Genomic DNA, 20,034 nt, shown 5'->3' with positions numbered 1-20,034 from the left:
TGACAAAAGTTTTGAAAAATTTTTTCCGAAAAATTAGAAGTGAACAAATTTTCATCTCAATAGGAATCACTAAATCTGTAGTTAGCTTAGTGTCAGGTACATGGTTAAGTGTTTAATAGATATTATTTATAAAATTTGACTTCTAATGGAAGGGCAAAGTTGACTGACAATTAGTTTAGAGTACTAGTTAAAATTTTTTTTTAACTGAAGTAGAGTTGACACACAATGTTACATTAGTTTCAGGTTTACAACATAGTGATTCGGCAACTCTAAGTTTTGCTGTGCTCACAGTATAGCTACTTTCTTTCACCACACAACACTATTACAGTATCATTGGCTATATATTCCCTGTGTTGTTCCTTTCCACCCTGTGACTTATTCCATCACTGGAAGCCTGCACCTCCCACTCTACCAGTTTTTGCTCATTCCCCCAACCCTCTCCCCTCTGGCAACCATCAGTTTGTTCTCTGTATTTATGTGTCTGTTTCTGGTTTTTTGTTTATTCATTTGTTTTGCTTTTTAGATTCTGCCTATAAGTGAAATCATAATGGTATTTGTCTTTCTTAGAGTACCATTTTTAAAAATTTATTTTTATTTATTTTTGAGAGTGAGAACAAGCATGAGTGGGGAAGGGGCGGAGACGGAGGGAGACAGAATCCCAAGCAGGCTTCCTGCTGTCAGCACAGAGCCCCATGTGGGGCTTGAACCCATGAACCATGAGATCATGACCTGAGCTGAAATCAAGAGTAAGACGCTCAACCAACTGAGCCACCCAGGTGCCCCTTAAGAGTACCAGTTTTAATTGAAATCAAAAGAGCATCTTTATGTTAAAGTCTTCTCTCAACGTTGATTTGTCCAAAACTCTGTAGTTTTATTCTAGAATATTTTTCAGATATGGGGGTTTTAGTAAGTAGTAGGCTGCTCCTCAAGCTGCCAACCATGGATAAATAAATTATAAAAATGGTCAATTTAATATTGTCATGTAGATTCCAAACATGAAGTCTAAAGATGTAAGTTGTGTGTGTGTGTGTGTGTGTGTGTGTGTGTGTGTGTGTGTGTGTGTGTAGGTATATATGTAGATGGCACAAGTTTAATCTTTTGTCCATCCTGATGCTTTGGCCACCTAAACAAGTACCTTTACAATTTATTGTGTTTCCTTCTGGAGGTAATCTGTATATATGTAAGTGTACGAGAATACTTCCAAGTATTCATTTTTACATTAATCATAGCATACTTTAAACATTGTTTTCCAGTTTGCTTTAAAAATTTTTTTTTAGGGGCACCTGGGTGGCGCAGTCGGTTAAGCGTCTGACTTCAGCCAGGTCACGATCTCGCGGTCCGTGAGTTCGAGCCCCGCGTCAGGCTCTGGGCTGATGGCTCGGAGCCTGGAGCCTGTTTCCGATTCTGTGTCTCCCTCTCTCTCTGCCCCTCCCCCGTTCATGCTCTGTCTCTCTCTGTCCCAAAAATAAATAAAAAATGTTGACAAAAAAAAAATTTAAAAAAAAAATTTTTTTTTTAAAGCTTTCCATACCAGTATATAGCACCACCTATTCTTTTTAACGGGTGCATATGTGTGGATATATCCTAGTTTAACAAGACTCATATTGATGGGTATTGTGGTTGTGTTAGTTGTTTGCTAGTACAGACTGATGCAGTGAATATATGACATGCTGTTTCAGAAAATATGTTGGGCTATGAATGTTGGGTTCTGGGACTAGTGGTGCCTTATTTATTAAAGTCTTTGCTTCATAAGGACTGTATTAGTGAGGAAATCTTCCTTGCCCTTTGCTGTGACTGATGTTTATGGAGTGTCAAATCCAAACCCCTGGCGGATATAATGGAAATTGTATATAATACAGGATATAACACAGGAATTGCACAGTATTGCCACACAGGCTTCTCCTAGGATATGAAATGAATATTTTGCATTATATGGATCTCCATTAATTTAAGGGGAGGTAAGTGAATAGTTTCAACATATTTCTTTCAGGAGTCTGTTCTTGAATAAAAGATGGACAGGAGGAATAATGATGGGATATTTTGAGAGCATTCTAGAGATAATAGTAGATCTTTTAACCTTTCACTTCTGTTGGCATTGTGGTCTTTGCTGAGTTTGACCAGGAAGAAAACTCCTTCGGGGGAAAGAAGCCTTCAACAGAGCATTTCCATAGGGAGGAAGCTTAAATTTAAATTAAATTACTAGTTTGGAACGAGACCTAGAGTTGTTGCTAGGAGTAGAGGATAATGTTAAGAATAAACCAAGAACAACTTATAAATTGTTTTCAGATTATTTTCACTTAATCTCACAGCAAGCCTGTGAGTTAGATATTACTTTTTGCATGTTGACAGATGAGAAAACTGAGGCTTGAAAAGGTTAAATCACTAGATGCCCATGATCACATAGCTGATCAGTGACAGCCAGGACTCAAATCTGATTTTCTAATTTGACCAGCCTGAAATATGAAGCTTTCTTAGTTCATTGTATCCAATATCCCTTCCCTGTCTTTTTTGGGGCCATAGAAACACAATTAGGAGTCATTAACTTGAGGAACTACCACTGCTTATCAATGCCATATTAACCGTATCAACAGTTTTCTTGAAATTTATGAAAAGTTTACCGATTTACCATGTCATCATTTGCCACTGAGTTTTGGTATTCCAAGAAGAGTACTATGGAATTAGAGCTCCACCCCGCCTTTTTGTTATCTTTAAATTGACTACTTGGCACATTTTTTTTTCCTTTGGCTGTAAAATATGTTTATATTTGGGCAGGTTAGTGGTAAAGTGAGAGGGTTAAAAATTGAGTAAAGAAATACAGGTCAGTCTAAAATAAAAATAGATTTTTTTTTTTTTTTTTTTTTTTTTTTGGTCTAATAACTGTGTAGAAGAAGGTGTGAAAGTCACAAATGGTCCAGTATTTGACCAGGTTTTTAGGCCTGGGATCTCACACAAGATCCTTGGGCCTTAAAGCTGAAAAGGTGGGAGGAGGGATGGGAACAGGACAAGTAATTTAACACTTCCTCAGAGGTCCAAGATATCCTACTTTACTGTGATTCCTCATAATTTTAAAGGAATTCTTTGTTCCTGGAACTTCTGTGGAAAAGTTGGATTTATAAGAGGAGGAAATGTTGTATGCATACTATGTCAGGCTCTTTACATTTATTAACTCTTGTAATTCTAGGGACACTCCTTGAATAAATTATTCCCTTTTCATAGAGAATAACTGATGATAGGTATATCACACTTGAATCTCAATTAGGGAGTTAAGACAGGCACTTCCATCCATATAAAATGAAACAAGATAACGTTTACAGTAGTCAAAGCCAGGATTAGGTGGTCAGGGTGGCCCAGTGAAGCAAAAACTAGAATTTGCGGGACCACAGGCACACCACCATGTGCCTGTTTCTACAAATGAACTTCCCAGCGTGGCCACGAGCTCGCATCCCTGGGAGTGAAACCTTGGGGGTGTGAATTCACTAAAAATTCGTGTGCATGATGGGGGTGGGGGGGGGAAGGGCAAACTGGACTGTCCTCGTGGAAAACCGCATCGGCGTGCCCTCGGAGCTCTACATTTAAGGAAGTTGGCTGGGGGAGGGGGCTTGCCCTGCGGCTGCGTCCTGCTCCCCGCACCCTCCCCCCCGCCCCCCCCCCCCCCCCCAAGCCTCTGCTGCCGCTAAACCCCGGAGAGCGGAGCGTGCACGTTGAGATTCCTCGGCGGGCCTGGCAGCGGCTGCTGGGCATGCTCAGTGGGCAGGACCCGTTAGAGTGGCGAGTAAGGAAGCGTTGGCTCGTCTCTGGGTCTGCCTTCCCCGGTTCAGGCCCCGGCCCTGGGCTTTTGTGTGCGCGGAGCTGCAGCCGCCGCTGCCTCCTCGCGGGGCCGCCCGACCCCAGATGCCGGCCGGCCTGTCCGGTTTCCGCCGTTAACCTCGCCGCGCGGCTGGAGGAGGAGCGGGGCGGGGCGGGGCCCGCGGGCCGGCGGCCGGGCGGGCAGGAGGGCCCTGCCGGGGGTGGGGGTGGGTGCGGGGAGTCCCGCGGGGGGTGGGGGGAGGGGGCGGGCGCGGAGTCACGGGGGTGGGGTCACCGGCGGTGGCTCGGGGAGGCCAGCTGGGAGGGGAGGGGGCCGTGGGGGCGGCTCGGCGGAACCGGCCGCGGCTGGGGAGCAGCGGCGAGGCCGGGGGCCGGGGCCAGGGCGTTCCGGGCTTCGCTGAAGCCGCCGCGGGCCCCATCTTCCGGCGGTCGCCGGAGTTTGTGGTGATTGTTGCTGCCTCCGCCACCGCCCCGGCTGCCATCTCCTCCTCCTGGGCCGCCGCCTCCTCCTCTTCCTCCTCCTCCTGGGCCGGGCCGATCCCCTCCCCGCCGCCGCCTCCTCCTGGGCTGGGCCCGCGGTGTCTCGTCCCCTCGCGGAGCCGCTCCTGCCGCCGCCGCCGCCGCCTCCTCATTCATCCTCGTGCACCATAGGCGGCACAGGCACCAAGATGTCCAACCGAGTGGTCTGCCGGGAAGCCAGTCACGCCGGGAGCTGGTACACAGCCTCAGGTAGGGCCCCAGGCCGGCCGGCCCGTCAGCCCGCCGCCGCCGCCTGGCCCCGCGCCCGCGGCCGCCCGAGGTCGGCGGCCCGGCCCCGCGCGGCGGCGGGAGGGACGAGGGCGCGGACGGCTGCCGGCCGCGGACCGCGTGGGGAGGGAGCGGCCCGGAGGCCGGCCTCGCCGCCTCCCCCACCCGGGTGGCAGCCCGCCGGGCAGCCCGGGGCCGGCCGCCCTTCTCGCTCAGCCCGGAGTTGGGCGAGAGGGAGAGTGGCCGCCTCGGCAGCCTGCGCCCTCCCTCGGGACCCGGCTGGAGGAGGGAATGCGCTCCCGGAGCTCCCGGACCCGAGTCTGCTGGTCGCCGCCTCCGGCTCCCGGGAGGCGGGCGGCCGGCCGGCCGGCCGCTGCCACCCCCCCCCCCCCCCCCCCGAGAGGACGGTTTGCCCGGCGCCCGAGCCCCGCTTCCCCCACCCGGCGCCGAGGGAGGGACGCGCGTTCCTGTGCTCGCGGTTGCTCCCCGCCGGCGGTCCGAGCGGCGCCCGCCACCGGGGCAGCCCTCCGTCTGGCGGCGTGCACGGCCGCGTCCGCTCTCCCCTCTCCCGCGAGGAAGTCCTCTCCCTCCTCCGCTGGCAGTTTGGCAGGAGGCAGCGCTCCGCTCTCACCTTTAAGGTGCTCAGCTGTCTGGAGAGGAGTGCGCGGGGTAGTACTTTTTCCCGTTGCCGGACCGGAGCCCACGGCTCCGCCCGTGAGGTCTGCGGGAGCGGGGTCTTTTCTGGGATTTGCAGCTCTTGTGTGTTGGGGGTAGAGTAGAAGTATTGCCAGGCAGTGGCTTGGGGTGGCCTCCCAGCTCTTTTGTCAGTGTTTTCATTGTTACTGTCATTGACGAAGGGGGCAGCTGGGATTGGCATCAGCACTTTTGCTCAGCAGCCTCACCACTCTCTAGTCGCTCAGCAACCACGCAGGTGCTGAAGTACCTAAGGAATTAGATTAGGGTCTGAGCGAACGGAGGCTTCTGTCCACACTGCCTAAAAACGTTTTAGAGCTCTTTAAGAAAGCCTAGGGACTTTCCCTTTAATAAACGTTTTGTTAGAGCGACTGTTTTCTGGGATTACTTTCAGGAGTCACATTTCTGGTAAGTTAACAAAGAAAAGTTCCCCTGTGATTCCTAATAGTTTTCAGTCATTTGGTATTGGCTTATCAATAACTAGACCTAACTTTAACGTGGATCGCCTCATGTTTCCTTTTGCAAATAGTTGGATTGGCTAGTGACATGGTTTGTGAGACAGCAAAGATTTGGAGGAAAATTCATTGCTCTGAAGTTGCTGAACGAGCTCATAAATACATGCACTTTACTGACTCACTGAAGATTCGCTGCCTTAGGAAGACACAAAAGAATCATAATTTGCAAGCCTAACAGGTAGCTGTAGTTTTGTACTAAGCAAATGACATTTGACTTACCTTCATGGTCCTAAAGTACTTCATAAACATTTAATCATTTCTCACAACCTGAGAGTGTCAGTTAAGCTTTTCTTGTTCAACATATGGGCTGTGCCCAAGACTGTGTACTAGGCAGAACAGGAACTGAGAAATGGGGGAGTCCCTAGCTCCTGGGTTTGCCCTCCAATTTAGTGTATTGTTAACATCCAGTTTATCAATTATAGTCTTTTCAGGGTTGTAAGTCACTAAGCTTCTTCAGTGTATTTTGAAGGTTAAAAAGTCTCAGTTTTCACTTTCATGGCCTTCTTTTTTTTTTTTTTTTTTTTCAACGTTTTTTTTATTTATTTTTGGGACAGAGAGAGACAGAGCATGAACGGGGGAGGGGCAGAGAGAGAGGGAGACACAGAATCGGAAACAGGCTCCAGGCTCCGAGCCATCAGCCCAGAGCCTGACGCGGGGCTCGAACTCACGGACCGTGAGATCGTGACCTGGCTGAAGTCGGACGCTTAACCGACTGCGCCACCCAGGCGCCCCTCATGGCCTTCGTTTGATTTATTTCTTTTGGTTTTGTTTTCTATGCCTTTCTATAAGTGTTAAGTGTTTTAAACTTTTTTTTTTTTTTGTAGCTTGCATTGAAATTTCAACAAAGGATTCTGGAGGAATCTTTATAGATTCTTGAACATTCTTTGGGTAATAAAATAAGGCAGAGTTGACACTTTGGACTTGAAGAGACTTCTTCAATAATCTCAAATATGGGAATTCTTTTATCCGGCTCAAAACATTCGCTAAGTATAGCTATCATTAGGGAATGAAAATGAAGTAATTTCTTTCTTTCTTTGTGTGTGTGTGTGTGTGTGTAAGCATAATTTTATTTTTTTCAGTGTTAGGTTCAGGTGTACAGTATAGTGATTCAACAATTCCTGTAATGGACTGTTTTCTTAAAAAATTTGAAATACAATCTTATTTCCCTAAACTTTCAAAGAAATCAATAATGCCATTTTGATAATGTGAATAGTTATAGACAACTTCACTGTTAAAAAAATTCAGAGCATGAGTGTCTTGTGTGTATGTATATATATGTGTGTGTGACTTTAAACTTAAGTGAAAATTTTAATGTGTATTTATTTTTGAGAGAGAGACAGAGCGCGAGCCTGGTGGGGCAGAGAGAGAGGGAGACACAGAATCCGAAGTAGGCTCCAGGCTCTGAGCTGTCAGCACAGAGCCTGACGCTGGGCTTGAACCCATGAACCGTGAGATCATGACCTGAGCCAAAGTCAGACAACCGACTGAGCCACCCAGGCACCCCTAAACTTAAGTAATTATTAAGGATGAATTTAAAGCAGTGTAGTTGTAAAAGCTTATTTTGTATTTGAAAAATAAGTGAAGTAAAAATAAGTAAACTTCAACTTGGTTTGGTAACTTGTTTAACATTACCCAGTGTACCTATATTGATAACTTTGACCATTGGAAAAGTTTTACTTGTGTTATCATTGTTTTCCCTGGTGAACTACTCTTAAAAACTTGAGTAATAGGAAAGAGACAGATGTCATTGTGGATTGTCATTCTGTTCTTCCTACATCATTCAGATCATGTCCATAGAATTAAAGTATTTGGTTATGGGTGAAATCACATTTGCTTCAGTTCAGAAAAAAAAAAAAGTATGTGTGTACTTATATATATTACATGTATATACACATATATATCTTTGTTTTTATTTACTTCTTGTTATATGCTAGATCCACTAATAGAAGTCTAAATTATTCCCTGCCCTCGAGGAATTTACAGTTTATTTAAAGTAGGTAATAAGACAGCAAATACATTTTGGAGAAATTAGGAGTGCTTTTATAGGAGTTCTGAGGATTGTGGAATCACTTTAAGGTAGGATTTGAATTGTGCTTTGAAGGAATGGTATTTAGGTGGGTTTGGAGAGGAGAAAAGAACATTGGGGAACACCACAAAATACAGAGACAAATAACGTGAATAGATCAATTTAATAAGAATGGAAGGTTCACACTTGGGTATAGTTCTTGAGCCTGGAATAGTAAGTAGGTTGGTGCTACAGTATGGATGCCTGTGAATGCTATGCATAATAGTGATTTGACTTATTCAGTAGGCAGTCAGAACCAAGGGAGAAGTTTCTGAGTAGGGAGCTAATATGTGAGTAGCATTTTAGGAAAATTAATCTCATAGGAAGGTTAACCCTCAGTTCTTTACCTGTGTATAGCAGGGATCAGCAAACTATGCCCACAGCCCAGATCCAGCCTGCGGTCTTTTTTTTTTTTTTTTTTTTGGTAAAGTCCACTAACTAAGAATGGTTTTCAATTTTCAAAGGGTTTAAAAAACAAGCATAAACCAAAAAGTGCAGTAGAAACTGTCTGCGTGGCCTGTAAAACCTAAAATATTTAGGCTCTTTACAGAAAAATATGCCAGTATTTTACAGTAAAAATATGCTTCTAGTGTAGGTGAGTGGTTCTCAAAGTGTGATCTCTAGACCAGCAGCATAATGTATCTGTACTCTATATTTTCTCTTATAGCTTTTATTTCATTATTTCAGGCTCTTACTGTCTTATATCAAGACAGTTATAACTGCCTCCTAACTGGCCTTCTTTCTGCCAGTCTTATCCTCCTTAAGTCCATCCTCCACGTAGCTCCCTGAATAATCTTCTGACCACATAATTCCTTTACATAAATCTCACTGACCATCTTGCTTGTTGGAAAAGGTCTGTTTCTTCATGACTCGGCATCCTCCTTTTTGGCCACTCCCTTCTACCCCATCCCAGTCCTTGCTTTTACCACCCCTTAAAGCAACATGTAGCAGCTCTAATTGTTTCTTTAAATACATTGTGCTTTTTTACTCAAGCTGTTTGTCTGAAGGAATGCACTTTGCCAGGATAATTCCTACTCTTCTTTTAAAGACTCAGGTGTTCGTACCTCCAAGAAGCCTATCCTGTTGCCTTGCTTCTTCCTGGCTGTTTTTGATGTTCCTTTGTACTCTCATAACGTCCCGTGCTTAGCTTTATACATTTACCTGGTTCTCTGTATGTGTGGTCTTCTGTAACGTTAGGAATTGCTTGAAGCTAGGAGCAATATCTTACTCATTTTTTGTACCCTGAGTACTCAGAACAGATTTTATACTTAGTAGGTATTTAGTAAGTATTTGAATGAATGAATGTTAAAGTGCTTCACATATAGTAAATATGGACAAAGATCTTGATTGTTTAAATCCTGAAGAACAGCAGCGTGATATAAGATCATTGCTAGTTAAATCTCTGAGTGTACTACCAATGAAGAATGTTGGTGGTGGGAAAGGATTAGAAATCCTTTCACCAGTTGGGACCTCATTTTATACAAGACTTTTAAAGAAGTGTAACATGCCTTTAGAAAAGCGTATGACTAGATGAATTTTCACATTATAAGCACATTCGTGTAATCAGTACCCAGCTAAAGAAACATATCAGTGTTGGAATCCCCAACCCCTGCTGTGTTCTTTGTATTCTAACACTAGAAAAGTTTTGCTTGTTTTTGAACTCTATATAAAGTAGGATCATAAAGTATATCTTATTTGAGCTTCTTTTGCTCAGAATATTATATTTATGAGATTAACCCCTGTTGTGTTGTAATTTGTTTTTTCTTCTTGCTTTATTCTGTTATGTGAGTATACCACAGTTTATTCATTCTCCTGTTGGTGGACATTGGATTATTTGGTGCAATGAACATAGTTGTACTTTTTTTTCTGGTAAAAAAAAGTTTTTTTAAAAATTTATTTTGAGAGAGAGAGAGAGAGCGCGAGCACATTACCCGGCAAGTTGGAAAGGGGCAGAGAGAGAGAATCCCAAGCTGACTCCACGCTCAATGAGGGGTCTGATTCAGGGCTCGATCCCACAAACCATGAGATCATGACCTGATCTGAAATTTTTAGTAGATTCTGCTAAAGCTTTGGAAAGTGGTTTTACGAATTTATGCTCCCACCACCAGTGTATGAGTTCTAGTTGTTCTGTATCTTTGTCAACACTTATTATTGTCAGTCTTTTTATTTTTACTTATTCTGGATTGGTAGGTAGTGGTATTGCATTGTAGTTTTAATTTTATTTTCCTGATGACTAATAAAGTTGAACACCTTTTTATATTAGGGACCCTATGATATTGGCCATTTGGATTTCTGCTTTTGTGAAGTATCTGTTACAAAGTCTTTGGGTCTTTTTCTATTAGGTTGTTTACTTTTTTTCATATTGATTTGTAGTTCTATACATATTGTGGTTATAGTCTTGTTAGATTTATATATTGCAGGTATTTTTTACTCTGTAGCTAGCCCTTCCAGGATCTTGGTGTCCTGGTGAATCAAAGTGCTTAATTTTGTCCTGGTGAATCAAAGTGCTTAATTTTAAAGAAGTCTAGTCTGTCAATTGGTTAGTGCTTTTTAATTTCCATTTGTGAAATCTCTGCCTATGTCATTGTTATGAAACTACTTTCCTATGTTTAATTTTTAATTTTTATTTTTAAATATTTATTTATTTTGAGAGAGAGAGGGGGAGAGGGAGAGGGAGAGAGAGAGAGAGAAAATGAGCAGGGGAGGAGCAGAGAGAGGGGGAGAGAGAATATCCCAAGCAGGCTCCTGGCTGATAGCACGGAGGAGGTCATGAGATCATGACCTGAGCTGGAATCAAGAGTTGAAATAAGAAATCAGATTCATAATCAACTGAGCCACCCAGGCACTGTCCCCCACCCCCCATGTTTTCTTTCAAAAGCTTTATCTTTTTTTTTTTTAAATTTTTTAAATGTTTATTTATTTTTCAGAGGGAGAGAGACAGAGCATGAGCAGGGGAGGGGCAGAGAGAGAGAGAGAGAATCCAAAGCAGGCTCCAGGCTCTGAGCTGTTGGCACAGAGCCTGATGCGGGGCTCGAACTCACCAATGGTGAGATCATGACCTGAGCTGATGTTAGCCACCCAACAGACTGACTGAGCCACACTGGCACCCCTAAAAGCTTTATCTTTTTACCTTTCATATTTATATCAATAATTCGTCTGGTTGATAGCTGTATGTGTATGAAGTAGGTATATTACATAAATTTTTTTTGTTGAACTAAATGTAGATACAGAAAAAGTATTCAAGTGTACACTTTGATGAATATTCAGATTTAACATACTCTATGTAACCAGCCTGTTATATCAAGAAATAGAATGTTGTCAGCATTCCAGAAGGATACATTATGTTTTAATGTTTAAAAAAATTTTTTTTAAATGTTTTTATTTATTTTTGAGACAGACAGAGACAGAGCATGAGCAGGGGAGGGGCAGAGAGAGGGAGACACAGAATCTGAAGCAGGCTCCAGGCTCTGAGCTGTCAGCACAGAGCCCGACACGGGGCTCGAACTCATGGACTGTGAGATCATGACCTGAGCTGAAGTTGGATGCTTAACCGACGGAACCACCCAGGTGCCCTGTTTAAATGTTTTTTGAAATTGGTATGTCTGAGAGTATATTTAATGTGGGGCCTTTCCCCCCTACCCTGTCCCCAAAAATGGTTGTTATATTGATGGTACATCTCATAATTACTGGTGTCCTGGAATCAAGGAAATATAGCAAAGTCTGATGATTTCAGAAAGCATTCTTGAAGTGTTTGTATGATATATATCTTAAAAAAAATTTTTTTTAATGCTTATTTTTGAGAGAGAGAAAGAGAGCATGTGTGTGAGTATGGGGGAAGGGCACAGAGAGAGAGAGAGAGAGAGAGAGAGAGAGAATCTGAAGCAGGCTCCATGCTGTCAGCACAGAACCTGACATGGGGCTCAAACCCATGAACTGTGAGATCATGACCTGAGCTCAAGTTGGACACTTAACTGACTGAGCCACCTGGGCACCCCTGTATGATATATGTCTTAATTGCAGTTTTACTTTTTGAGTTGTTTTATTCATTTTGCCATATTTCTAAACTTTTAATAAAATTTTATCAGGGAGCTGTGGTTGGAAAACTGCAATTGTTTTACTTTTTTGACATGTGCCTTGAGTTTAGAGTGTCAAAATACATCTCGGTGTGTGAGAAATTGAAAAACTGTCTAATAAGGATATTCTCCTTTGAAGTAAAGAGATTATATGTATAATATTTAGTCTTAAAATTAACTTTTTAGGTTACTAGATACAGTGTTCTGTATGCTGATTTTTCTTTGCATTTCATCCTGCTGTTTTACTTGGAAAAAGGCAAGAAGGAAAGAACAAATTTAATAGGCAAACTGTTAAAGTTTTGTTTGATTACAACTGGCTCTTTCTCACTTTCCTTCTTGTTTTTTCTCATGTATTTTCCAAGTCAAAGTCATCTTTCTTACCTCCATGGTATAGTTTGTAGTTATCTCCTTTTGGATTTTTGTCCATTTGAAAGACCAGGATGATAGCAAAAATGTCCTTCATTAAACATATTCCATGGGTACATTTCCTATATTTGTATATAATCTGTAATCCTCAAGGACACTACAAGGTTGGTATTGTCTCCATTTATGGATGTGGAAATAATGACTCAGAGAGGTTGAATAACTTGTTTAAGGTATATTTAAGTGGAGGAGTCTGATTGCAGACAGCCAGTCTGACTGCAAGGAGATATGGTGAGATATGCTGCTCCAAACATTGAAGTTTTCTGCTCTTCAGGTTTTTTCTAAACTATTGACATTTAACTCACACTTGTGTATATCTTATGATTTATAAGGCATTTTCTCATACATTTTTGATTTTCACAATAATCCTGTGATTAGGTATAGGATAGGTAAGGCAGGCAGGCTTTAATCCACCCCCTCCTTGCTCTCTTATTGATGAGAAACTAAGACTTGGCGGATGCTAAATTGCCTGAGTCATACTACTGGTAAATGGCGAACTAGGATTTGAACACAGGACTTCTGGCTGAAGGCTACTGTTTTTTGTTTGTAGTGCTGCTGGAGTAAGAGAGAAGTGGAATTATTTGGAGTCAGTAAGCATCTCTATAATTGTTAAATAAATGTTTTAGATTATAAAATAATAAAAGTGTGACTAGAAACACTTATGAATATTGAATATTATTCATAGAAAATAAATACTGGTAAAGGAATTGGTTTATTTTAATTAGGCTGGTCCCAGAATTTGAATCAGGCCGAACAAAACTTGATACTTCGGGAGAGGCTTTGTTTAACGTTCAGTGATTCAATATTGAATAAATTGAGCTCTGTGTGAAGGGTACTGCTCTAGGGACTGGTAGTGTAGCAGGAGATGAAACAAACAAAAATCCCTAGAGTGTATATTCTGTTTGGAGGAGATAGACAATAAATAAGGTAAGTAAGTAAAATATATAGTATATTAGACACGGGAAAGTGCTATGGAGAATTATAAAGCAAATCAGAGCTGCTGGTGCATAAAAATGTTTAAGAATCGAGGGAAGTTTGCAATTTTAAATAACATTGGAAGGGAAGACTTCATTTGAATGACTTTGAGTTAAGACTTGAAGTAGAGGAGAGAGAGCAGGCCTTGCATTGTAGGTAATTTTAGAGGCCAAGGTAATTTTTTAAGTTTATTTATTTTTGAGAGACAAAGACAGCATGGGTGGGGGAGAGGCAGAGAGAGATGGAGAAAGAGAGAATCCCAGGCAGGCTCCACACAGTGCAGAGCCTGACATGGGGCTCAAACTCACAAAACTCACATGACCTGAGCTGAAAGCATGAGACTCTTAACCGACTGAGCCACCCGGGCGCCCCTAGAGGCCAAGATAATTTTAGGCTGAAGGTACGTCAAGTTCAGAGGTCCTGAAGCTAAAGCTGGCTTGGAGTATTGGAGAAACAGCAAGGAGGCCATTGCAACTGGTATGAAGTGACATGGATAGAGTAGTGTGATATGAGGTTAAAAGTAAATGGCTGGAGCAGAGGCACAGAGGTGCTTTGGTCAGATAGGTCTTGAAGACCATTGTAAGGACTTTTCTTGAGTGAGATAGCTGTTGGAAGGTTTTGAGCAGTTGATGACATGCTCCATTTAGATTTACTAGAATCACTTGACGCTGTAGTGAGTGTCAGGGAGTGGTGAAGCCGGTGGCAAGGGCAGAACCGGAGAGACCAGTTACGAGTAAGCACTAATCCAAGTAAGAGATGATAAAGGCTGGCATTGAGTAATAATAGCAGTGGGGGCAGGTCAGAGTGATTGGTTACTGGATATATTTTGAAGGTAGAGCTGACGGGATTTGCTGCCATACTTGGAAGTGGGGTATGAGAGAAATAAGTCACAGGTATTTCTTTCTTTCTTTTTTTTTTTTTTTTTTAATTTTTAAAATGTTTATTCATTTTTTTTGAGAGACAGAGATACAGAGTGTGAGTGGGGGAGGGGCAGAGAGAGAGGGAGACAGAGAATCTGAAGCAGGCTCCAGACTCTGAGTTGTTAGCACAGAGCCCGATGCAGGGCTCAAACTCACAAACCATGAGATCATGGCCTGAGCCAAAGTCGGCCACTTAACCGGCTGAGCCACCCAGGCGCTCCAGTCACGGATATTTCTTAAGGTTTATCTGTTAGAAATTGCAGTAATGGAGTTGCTACCACCTGAGGTAGGGAAGACTTATGAGAAAAAAAAAAAAATTGGTAGAGGAAGGTTAGGAGCTCTATTTTGGTTTGTTAAATTTTGAGGTACTTACTGTAAGTCACGTGGGTACATGAGCCTAGACTTTAGGGGAGAGGCCTAGACTGGAGATGTAAAATTGGGAATTATCATTATATAGATGGTATTTAAAGCCAAATGTCCGGTGAAATCACAAGAATGGGAATAGCTAGGCCAAAGAGGTTCATGACTAAGCCTTAAAATGATTCCAACCTGAAGAGGTTGGGTAGGTGAGGGAGATCATGTAAGGAAGACCAACTGAGCATCTCATTAGGTGGAGAATGAGATAGCCCAGGACCCAAGTAAAGAAAATGCTTGAAGACATCTCAGTGCAGTTAATATAGATTTGCCTTGGAGTTTTTTCTTTGACATACACATTTCAGTCTTGTCTAGGCTGCTCTGCTCTTCGACATTGTTTATGCTATTGCCAGAGCTTCTCAACTTGTTGCCTACTTTCCATTCTGTTCTTTACACAACAGAGAGAGAGAGAGAGAGACAGAGCGAGAGAGAGATATCTTCTAAATATGTGAATGAGATAATAGTCATTTTTCAGAACCCTCCCCTCATACTTAAAATCACATTCATAATTCTTACTGAGGCTTAGAAGGTCTTAACATGCTCTGACCTCTGCTCAACTTTCTGATTTCATCTCCTACCACTTATTCTTTATGCTGTTCCAACCATTCTGGCCCTCTTACTGTTTCCCAAATATGTCAAGCTTATTCCTGCCTTAGGACTTTTGCAGGTACTTCCCAAGATTGGCTAGTTCGGGCAGAGTAGCCAAGGAAAGGATATTTTTACTAATTCCCTTATTTTGCTAGTCACAACTAGGAGTAGAAATAGGAAGGGGTGAAAATGGGTGGGATAGCTTTTCTCAAAGTGTGATGAGAAACAGTAGTCCCTGGAGATGCCTTTGCAGAAAGGCTTTATGGTCAAATAAGTTTAGGAAATGTTGCATCTGTTTTTCTCCCTTGGGCCCAGATAAGTAACAATAGACTTGTTTTATGGCTCATTACATGGTCTGTCTTGGTGAATGTTCTGTGTTCATTTGAAAATAATGTATGTTTTCTGTAGTTGTGGGGTGGAATGCTTTCTAAATGTTAATTAGGTTAAGTTGGGTTATTGTATTTAAGTCTTCTACATTCCTATTGATTTTCCTTATTTTATTATTTATGTTAGTTCCTGAGAGCAGTATTGAAATTCCCAACTATAATTCTGGGTTTGTGTATTGTTTCTTTTAGTTTTGTTGATTTGTTGATTCATGTATTTTAAATATCTTATTTAATGTACATGTTTGGGATTATGTTTTCTTGAATTAACTATTATTATGTATGTTCCTCTTTATATCTGGTAATATTTTTTGTTCTGAAGTGTTCCTTGTTTTATATTAATAAAGCCAGTCCAGCTTTCTCATAGGTAATATTTGTATGGTACATGCTTTTTCATCGGTGTCAGGGGTCACTGAGACTACCTTCAGGTTTGATGAGCCCTTAGAAGGACTCCTAGAACTCAGAAAAGCTGTTATACTTACAGGTACAGTTTATTACAGAGAAAGGATACAGATGAAAATCACAGAAAGGGAAAGGTGCATATAGTGGAGTACAGGACAAATCAGGTATCAGTGTGTCCTCTCTCAGTGCAGTTGCTCTGACAGTGTTAAATTCTCTCATCAATGATTTGACAACAAGTGTGAAGTCTTGACTGCCAGGGAAGCCCATTTGGGCCGTGGTATCCCAGGTTTTTATTTTATTGGGGGTGTCAGTCTTATAGGCATAGAGCACTCTTGTGACTGACCTTAACTAATCAGTCTCCAGCTCTCCTGTCTTTTGCAGAGCTCATAGTGATACAGTGTGGCCCATGGTATCAGGAAAACAAAAACAGGAATTTACGACAAATCATATTGTTACCATAAACTAGCAAGGCCCTAGGTATACGAAGACCCCCCCCCCTTTTTTTTTATTGTGGTAAAATACACATAGCATGAAATTTGCTATTTTACCAATTTCTAAGTGTACACTTCTGTGGCATTTAAGTACATTAATATAATTTGCAGCCATCACCAATGGTTTCCCCAACTGAAAGTCTGTACTCCTTAAATACTAACTTCCTATTGATTCCTCTTCTCATCTCCTGGCAACCACCATTTTACTTTCTTTATCTATGAATTTGCCTATCCTAGGTGTCTAGGTTAAGTGGACTCATAAAATATTTGTCCTTTTTTGTGTGACTTACTTTACTTAATATGTTTTCAAGGTTCATCCGTATCCAAATTAGTATGTGTCAGAATTTCATTTCATTTCAAGGCTGAATAATATCCATTGTATGTATAAACCATATTGTATTCATTCATCTGTTGATGCAGAGTTGGGTTGTTTGTACCTTTTGGCTTTGTGAATTAATAGTCCTGTGAATGTTGGTGTGCAGGTATCTGCTTGAGTCCCTGCTTTCAGCTGTTTTGGGTATCTGTCTAGGGGTAGAATTGCTGGGTCATAGGGTAATTCCATATTTAACTCTTTGAGGAATTAGCAAACTGATATCCACAGCAGCCACACTATTCTTCATGCCTACTAGCAATGTACAGGGGCTCTACTTCCTTCACATCCTTGCCAACACTTGTTCTTCCCCCCCTTTTTTTCTTTGATAATAGCCATCCTAATGACTAATGATATGGAACATGTTTTCATGTGCTCATTGGCCATTTGTAGATTATCTTTGGAGAAATGTCTACTCAGGTCTTTCTCCTATTTTTAAATTGGTTTGTTTCGTTTTATGAAATTAAAAGAATTCATTGGATATTCTGGAAATTAATCCTTTATCAGACATATGAGTTATAAGTATTTTCTCCCATTCTATAGATGGTCTTTTCCTTTCATGATAGTATCTTTTCATGCACAAAAACTTTAATTCTGATGAAATTCAGATTTATTTATTCATTCATTTATTTATTTTTCTTCTGTTACTTGTGCTTTGGTGATGTATAGGCAACCATTGACAAACCTAAGATCATGAAGATTTGCTTCTGCAGTTTCTTCTGAGAAATAAGTTTATATAGTTTTATATAGTTTATAGTTTTAGCTTTTACATTTAGGTTGATTCATTTTGAGTTAAGTTTTGTATATGGGGTGGGTTTGGGTTCAACTTTATTCTTTTGCATGTGGATGTCCAGTTGTCTCACCACCATTTGTTGAAGAGACTATTCTTTCTCTGTTGAATGTTCAAATCAATTGATTATAGATGTTTGGGTTTATTTCTGGACTCAGTTCTAGTCCATTGGTCTCTATGTCTATCTTTCCTATTCCATTACCGCACTGTTTTGATTACTGTAGCTTTTTTACCCCATTTTTGATAGGTGGTTTGGTAAATATTGAATTCAGTAGGTGTGTTGACATTACTTCTTTTGGCACTTTATAAATGTTTTATTGAATTTTGGCTTGCACGGCTTCTGAGAATTCTGTGATTTTTTTAAAAAAGTATTTGTTTCTCTCAATATAGTGGTTTTTTTTTTTTTTTCCCCTATGGTTGTGTTAAGCTTTTTTTTTTTTTTTTTTTTAAACTTATTACCATTTTCCTGCTATTTTATCATCATGTGCCTTTGAGTGATCTGAGTTTATCCTTTTTTGGGATTCACTAAGTTTCTTGGATCTGTGGGTTATAGTTAGCAGCAGATTTAGAAAAATACTTGTCATAATCATTATTACCGCAAATATTTTTTCTTTTTACCCCCTTTGTTTTTTGGACTCCAATTAAAAGTATGCTAAATAGCTTGGTATTGCCCTATAGTTAATTCAGAATTTTTTTCTTCTTTCTCTCTGTGCTTCCTTTTGGATAATTTCTTTTAAGTTCACTGATTTTTTTTTTTTTTTTTGTCTTGTGCAATATCTAAATTTGCTTTCAATTCCATCAGTGACATCTTTTAAGTACAAAAAAGTTAATGAAATAACTGCTAATTTCACCTGAATATTACCTTTTCTTTTTTAAGTTTATTTGTTTTGAGTTTGAGAGAGAGAGACAGGGAGACAGAATCCCAAGCAAGCTGTGTGCTGTCAGCACAGAGCCTAACCTGGGGCTCAATCTCACAAACTAAGAGATCATGACCTAAGCCAAGATTGTGAGCTGGAGTCTTAACCGACTGATTCTGAGCCACCCACGTTCCCCTCATCTGAATATTTTCTTAAAAAAATTTTTTTTAATTTTTTAATTTTTTTTTATTTTTATTTTTTTAAAATTTTTTTTTTCAACGTTTTTTATTTATTTTTGGGACAGAGAGAGACAGAGCATGAACAGGGAGGGGCAGAGAGAGAGGGAGACACAGAATCAGAAACAGGCTCCAGGCTCCGAGCCATCAGCCCAGAGCCTGACGCGGGGCTCGAACTCACGGACCGCGAGATCGTGACCTGGCTGAAGTCGGACGCTTAACCGACTGCGCCACCCAGGCGCCCCTAAAAAATTTTTTTTTAATTAATTTATTTTTTAATTAAAAAAAAATTTTTTTAATGTTTATTTATTTTTGACAGAGAGCGAGAGACAGACAAACAGAGCATGAGCGGGGGAGGGGCAGAGAGACAGGGAGACAGAATCTGAAGCAGGCTTCAGGCTCTGAGCTGTCAGCCCAGAATCCAACATGGGGCTCGAGCTCACAGACCACGAGATCATGACCTGAGCTGAAGTGGGATGCTCAACCGACTGAGCCACCCAGGCGCCTCTAAAATTTATTTTTGAGAGAGAGTGGGTACATGTGTGCGTGCGAATGGGGGGAGGGGCAGAGAGACTGGGACAGAGGATCTGAAGCAGGCCCTGTGCTGATAGCATTGAGCCCAATATAAAAACATTTAAAAAATTTAAAAAAAAGTAACTTTTTATTTTTTATTTTTTTCCTGATATCAGGGCAACCTAGAAATTGAAAATACATGTGAATTATACTTAATATTGGTTTAGAGTTATTTTCTTTTAAATTAATTTTTTTAATGGTTATTTTTGAGAGAGAGAGACAGAGCATGAGCAGGGAAGAGGCAGAAAGAGAGGGAGACCTAGAATCAAGAGTAGGCTCCAGGCTCTGGGCTGACAGCACAGAGCCCGACACGGTGCTCCAACCCATGAACCTTGAGATTACGACTTGAGTGAAAGTCGAACGCTTAACCGACTGAGCCACCCAGGCACCCCCAGTGTTATTTTCTTTTAAATTAAATTAAGTTATAAATTTAAAAATACTGTGAATACATTCATATGTTTTAAAAATTAAAGGATTGAGAAGCTCATTCCTATACCACCTTTGTAAATTTCATATTCCCCCTTCCTTGTAGGTGTGTGCTTTTATCAATTCCTTGCATGTCTGTCCATTGTTTTGTTACGCATATACAAGTACATATGAATATGTCATCATTTCCTACACCTTTTCAGCAAATGGTAGTATACTGTATTGTATAATTCTTTTATACTTTTGTACTTAACAAATTCAGTATTTGAAGGTCTTTCTGTGTTAT

The 20,034-nt window shown here is 41.2% G+C and overlaps 1 protein-coding gene and 1 long non-coding RNA gene across 4 annotated transcripts in view; both read left to right on the top strand.

Moving 5' to 3' along the window:
• Nucleotides 1–4,402: 4,402 nt before the first annotated feature.
• Nucleotides 4,403–20,034, top strand: part of MEMO1 (mediator of cell motility 1) — a 125,892-nt gene continuing 110,260 nt past the window's right edge. For 2 of the 3 annotated variants that reach the window (XM_058682971.1, XM_058682973.1), the window contains exon 1: nt 4,403–4,536. In XM_058682971.1, coding sequence (XP_058538954.1) covers nt 4,476–4,536 — 61 coding nt within the window. In that variant the 5' untranslated portion in view covers nt 4,403–4,475. The remainder of the gene's footprint in view (nt 4,537–20,034) is intronic. The other variant, XM_058682972.1, reaches the window with a different exon arrangement.
• On the top strand, nt 5,662–7,072 carry LOC131484593 (uncharacterized). Its single transcript, XR_009248324.1, has 2 exons — nt 5,662–5,940; nt 6,587–7,072. It is a non-coding gene; the product is annotated as an uncharacterized LOC131484593 (long non-coding RNA).

Source organism: Neofelis nebulosa, chromosome 9 (genome assembly GCF_028018385.1).
Source record: "Neofelis nebulosa isolate mNeoNeb1 chromosome 9, mNeoNeb1.pri, whole genome shotgun sequence".
NCBI classification, from domain to species: domain Eukaryota; kingdom Metazoa; phylum Chordata; class Mammalia; order Carnivora; family Felidae; genus Neofelis; species Neofelis nebulosa.
Note: the sequence above shows the minus strand (reverse complement) of the source record. Positions and strands in the feature narration are given on the sequence as shown.